Genomic DNA, 4,614 nt, shown 5'->3' on the forward strand with positions numbered 1-4,614 from the left:
GAAAACTTGTCTTTTTCTTGTAGAGGTGTTGTACTTTCCTATAGATTTAAGAAATTAGTCCCTTGTCTAAAATATCATTGCACAAGATTTTTTCCCATTCTGTGGGTTCCCTCTTTACTCTTTTGGTGACATCCTTTGATGCATATAAGTTTCAAATTTTTAGAACATCCCAATCTATTTTATCTTCTTTTGTTTGTGTAATTTTCACAGTTTCGTAGCCTGTATATGCCATGGACTAGAGCCCTTAAATTTGTCCAATTTTTCATTGATGAGCTTTATAATTCTGGGATTCATATTTAGGTCTTTAATCCATGCTGAGTTGGTCTTTGTATATGGTGTGAGGTAAAAGGTCTTGTTTCAATCTTTTGCATATTGCTTTCCAGTTCTGCCAGATACTGTGTCTTCCCTACTCAATGTACTTTGGCCTTTGTCAAAGATCAGCTGGCCATATATGGATGGGTTTATTTCTGGATTCTCAATTCTGTTCTATTGATCTATGTGTCTTTCATTGTACCAGCAAGCTGTCCTCTCAGCACTGTTTTTGCCGTGTCCCAAAGATCTTGGTATGTTGTGTTTTCATTCTCATCTGTTTCTAAGAACACAGTTCTAGTCAGTCTTATAGGAGCTCCATTAGTCAGAACCAACGGCAATAGGTATATGTGTAAATTCATAAACAACATCCATATATATGGAGAAAAGATTGAAGTTGTCAAAGACTTCATTTTGCTCAGAAAGACCATCAACACTCATGGAAATAGTATTTAAGAAATCAAACAACGTACTGCATTAGGCTAAACTGTTGCACAAGACCTCTTCAAAGTGCTCAAAAGATGTCAGCTTGAGGATTAAGGTGCGCCTGACCCAAGCCATGGTATTTTCAATAACCACATATGCATGCGAAAACTGGACAGTGAATAAGGAAGATGGTAGAAGCATGGAAGCATTTGAATTATGGTGTTAGAGGAGAATATTGAAAGTACCATGGATTGTCAAAAGAACAAACCAAAGTGTGTTGGAAGAAGTACAGCCAAAATGCTCCTTAGAAACCAGCATGACCAGACGTTCACTCTCATACTTTGGACATATTATCAGGAAGGACCAATCTCTGGAGAAGGATATCAGATTTGGTAAAGCGGAGGGTCAGCAAAGAAGAGGAAGACCCACTACAAGATAGATTGGCACAGTGGCAGCAGCAATGGGCTCAAACGTGGAAATGATTGTCAGGTTGGCGCAGGACTGGGCAGTGTTTTGCTCTGGTGTGTATAGGGTGGCTATGAGTCGGTACCAACTCAATGGCACCTAACAATAACAACAACAAGTGTATGTGTATAAATCAATGTATGCACATATATAAATCATAAACTAATAAATCAATACACAAATGTGTACATGTATGTGAATGTATAGAAGTTACATGATCAATGATGCTGTACTGATAGCAAAATTTAATAAAACCAAACTTTTGACACTCACTGGTATAAAGAAGGTACTGCAAGGAATAAGACCAGAGCTAAGGTTGGAGTGAAAGGTGGCATTGATGATGGAGAGGAAGGAATTCATGGAGGAAATCTATGCAACACGGCGGAGTCCCTGGGACTTGTAAACTCAGCTCTTACAATCCAAGCAGTGATGGCTGACCATAGATTAAAGAAGTATGGGGAGGCTAGAGAGGACCAGGCCACTGGGATAAAGGAGAGGTGTGAGGGCTCTGGAGGTTAGCCACAGAGATCAAATATGGGCAGTGGGGCTCAATCAGAGTGAGGTATCAGGGATGATGATTTGAAGGACAGCCATTCTGGGGCTGAACAAGTTCAAGTGGAACTTCGGCAGTGGAGCTGAGGTGGCAGCTACTGGAGATTGAATTTGAGGAACTTGCTGGGGTGCCGCGTGTCACTGATCACAAGAATCTGGGACAGGAGCCAGGCAGGTAACTAAATGAAGTAGGATGATGTGGAAAAGGGAGTGGAGGGGACTGTGGTAAACTGGAGAGAGCACAGCTACCTGAACGGGACAGATCGTACTGACTTCAACCAGAGGGAAATGTGGAGCTAATGCTGCAGGATTTGCAGATTTCTCAAGAGAAAACAGAAATTTAGATTTTTATGTTAAATCTCTTGATTTAAAATTTAAATCTCTGATTTAAGAAAATCAAGAGATTTAAATCATTTTTTTAAGTCAAGAGATTTAAATTAATTTTTAAATTAAATCCCCAGCCTGGTAGCTAATAAGTGCCAGAATCCTGACTCAAACCTTGACCAATTCCAAATCAGCGAAGCGTGTGGCTTAAGGTCTCAGAAAATGCCGTCACTCTGAGGCCTCCTTAACAATGAATAAGTAAAAGAGAGCTACTCAACTCCCATTTCTTCCGTATCTGTCGACTTCTTCCTTGCTCTACTTCTGACCAACTTTGTTCTCAGCGAGTTGTTCACTAATACAAAAGATGGAGCTGGTCATGGCTTAAACTACTCTTTAGTAGTGCTGGGAGTTGAGTTGTGTGCCACCCAAAATACAAGTCAACTTGGCTAGACCATTATTCTTGATATTATGTAATTATCCTCCATTTTGTGAACTCATGTAATTACCCATAAACTATAAATCCTAATCTCTATGATGTTAATGGCAGTGCTGGTGTGGCACTCTGGGTTAGTATGCTGGACTGCAAAGTCGGTTTGAACCACAAAGTCAATGGTTCAAGCTCACCAGCTACTCCTTGGAAACCCTATACAGGGTCACTATGGGTCGGAACCAACTTGACAGCACTTAACAACAATGATGTTAATGAGAAGCAGAATTAGAAGCAGTTATATTAATGAGACAGGATACAATCAATAGGATTAGGTTGTATCTTGAGTCAATCTCTTTTGAGATATAAAAGAGATTAAACAGGTGAGCAGAGAAGAAGAGGGACTAGATTACCAGCAAGAAAGAAGATCCAGAAACAGAATGTGTTCTTTGGATCCAGAGTCCCTGCCCTGAAAACCATCTACATCCAGGGGAAGGTGGATGCCCAAACACATGAAGATTTTCAAGGGACATGAAGCCCACAGATGTTGAAAGGAGACAAGACCTTCTCCAGAACCGACAAAGAAAACAAACCTTCCCCTAGAGATGGTGCCCTGAATTTGGACTTCTAGCCTCCTATGTGAGAGAATATATTTCTGCTTGTTAAAGCCATCCAGTTGAGGCATTTGTTACAGTAGATAATAACCAAGACAGATAGGAGTAGACCTTTCTGGAGAAGAAAGGAATGGGTATTAATAGTAGAATAATAGCATGGTGTATTTGTAATTCTTTTATCTGTAGGGTAGTTCCCAGTTCCTCTGGTGGGGCCCTGTCTTTTTTCAGAGTGTGATGGCAATGTGACTTAGCATGGTCAAGCGCAGAACGGCATCCATGAGTAATCAGTGATTGGAACAAGAGTGCACACTGGAACTCAGAGGAGCAGATCAAAATCAATTTTTGGAGACTGATACTTTATGCTGATAAAGAGGTCTCTGTTTTTATCGAAGCATATTTACACTAAGGATTGGCTGCCAAGGGCCACTCTCCCCACTAGATTGAGTGATCTTGGCTGAAATGAAACAGGACTGGGAGATACAGAAGAGACAGTATCTTGTTAGCATTTAAGGACTTGGATCATGTCACTCCTGAAATCTAGCCTCCTCACATATTTCAATTATAGAAGCTTACTAATTGTTGATTTAACCTTAAATTGAGTTAAGTTTCACTTGTCATCAGTAACTAGGAGTTACTGGTGTTGTTAAGTGTCATCAAGTCAGTTCAGACTCATAGCGACCCTGTATAGGGTTTCTGAGGAGTTGCTGATGAGTTTGAACCATCGACCTTGCAGTTCAAACTGACCTTGCAGTCCAATGCTTATCTTACAGTGCCACATCAGGATTCCAACTAGGCAAACACTGCCCAATATAAAGAAAACTGGCATTTAGGGTATTTGCCCTTCTTTGTATATCTTAAACTAAACCCATGGTGTAGCTGCCTTCTTTTTAGGCTGACACAGGACAAGCTCCCTACCACCAACATCCCCATTTAGTTCCCTGTTACCTGGAAATAGTTCAAAAGCACACCGGCCATAGACAGTCCCAGGCCTGCAAACGTGAAGGGAAGAGTCACCTGAACCCCAATCGACACAGTGGTCTCCCCGCTGGGCTCAGTGCCCAGTTGTTTGTAAGCCACCCACTGGCTCTCAGGAACATTCCAAGGTGCATCTTCTGAAGCTGGGCTTCCTGGGCTGAGGACTTGTGGCAGGCCCGGCTTCTCTGGCTTATCAATGCCTTCCAGCCTCCGCTGCCGAGTCTCAGCTCTATCCATCTGATCAAAGCTGAGCTTCTGGTAGCTGTAACCTAAAAGATAAAAAAATAACAGGAGCTATAGAAAAGAAATACTGACTTCTAAGGGTTTTATGCTCTATAATCAATCCCTCAGCTTCTACTGTTCAGCCAGAGACTGGTATTATTCAGGCCCATTCATATCCTCAATCTCAGCTCTCACTCTGCCTAGCCTCCTGGAACCTTAAGTTAGGATACTTTCAAATTTAATTTGCTATGTGATATGTGCGAGAGAAATCATACAAACAGGCAAGAGCAAAAATACATA

General features: G+C 41.3%; 1 protein-coding gene across 1 annotated transcript in view; it reads right to left on the reverse strand.

Moving 5' to 3' along the window:
- SLC41A3 (solute carrier family 41, member 3) overlaps positions 1-4,329 on the reverse strand; it is a 134,016-nt gene extending 129,687 nt beyond the window's left edge. The window contains exon 1 of the mRNA XM_006876220.1: positions 4,063-4,329. Within this exon, the coding sequence (XP_006876282.1) occupies positions 4,063-4,329 (267 nt within the window). The remainder of the gene's footprint in view (positions 1-4,062) is intronic.
- Positions 4,330-4,614: the final 285 nt, after the last annotated feature.

The sequence above is a fragment of the Chrysochloris asiatica genome, unplaced genomic scaffold (genome assembly GCF_000296735.1).
Source record: "Chrysochloris asiatica unplaced genomic scaffold, ChrAsi1.0 scaffold00367, whole genome shotgun sequence".
NCBI lineage: Eukaryota > Metazoa > Chordata > Mammalia > Afrosoricida > Chrysochloridae > Chrysochloris > Chrysochloris asiatica.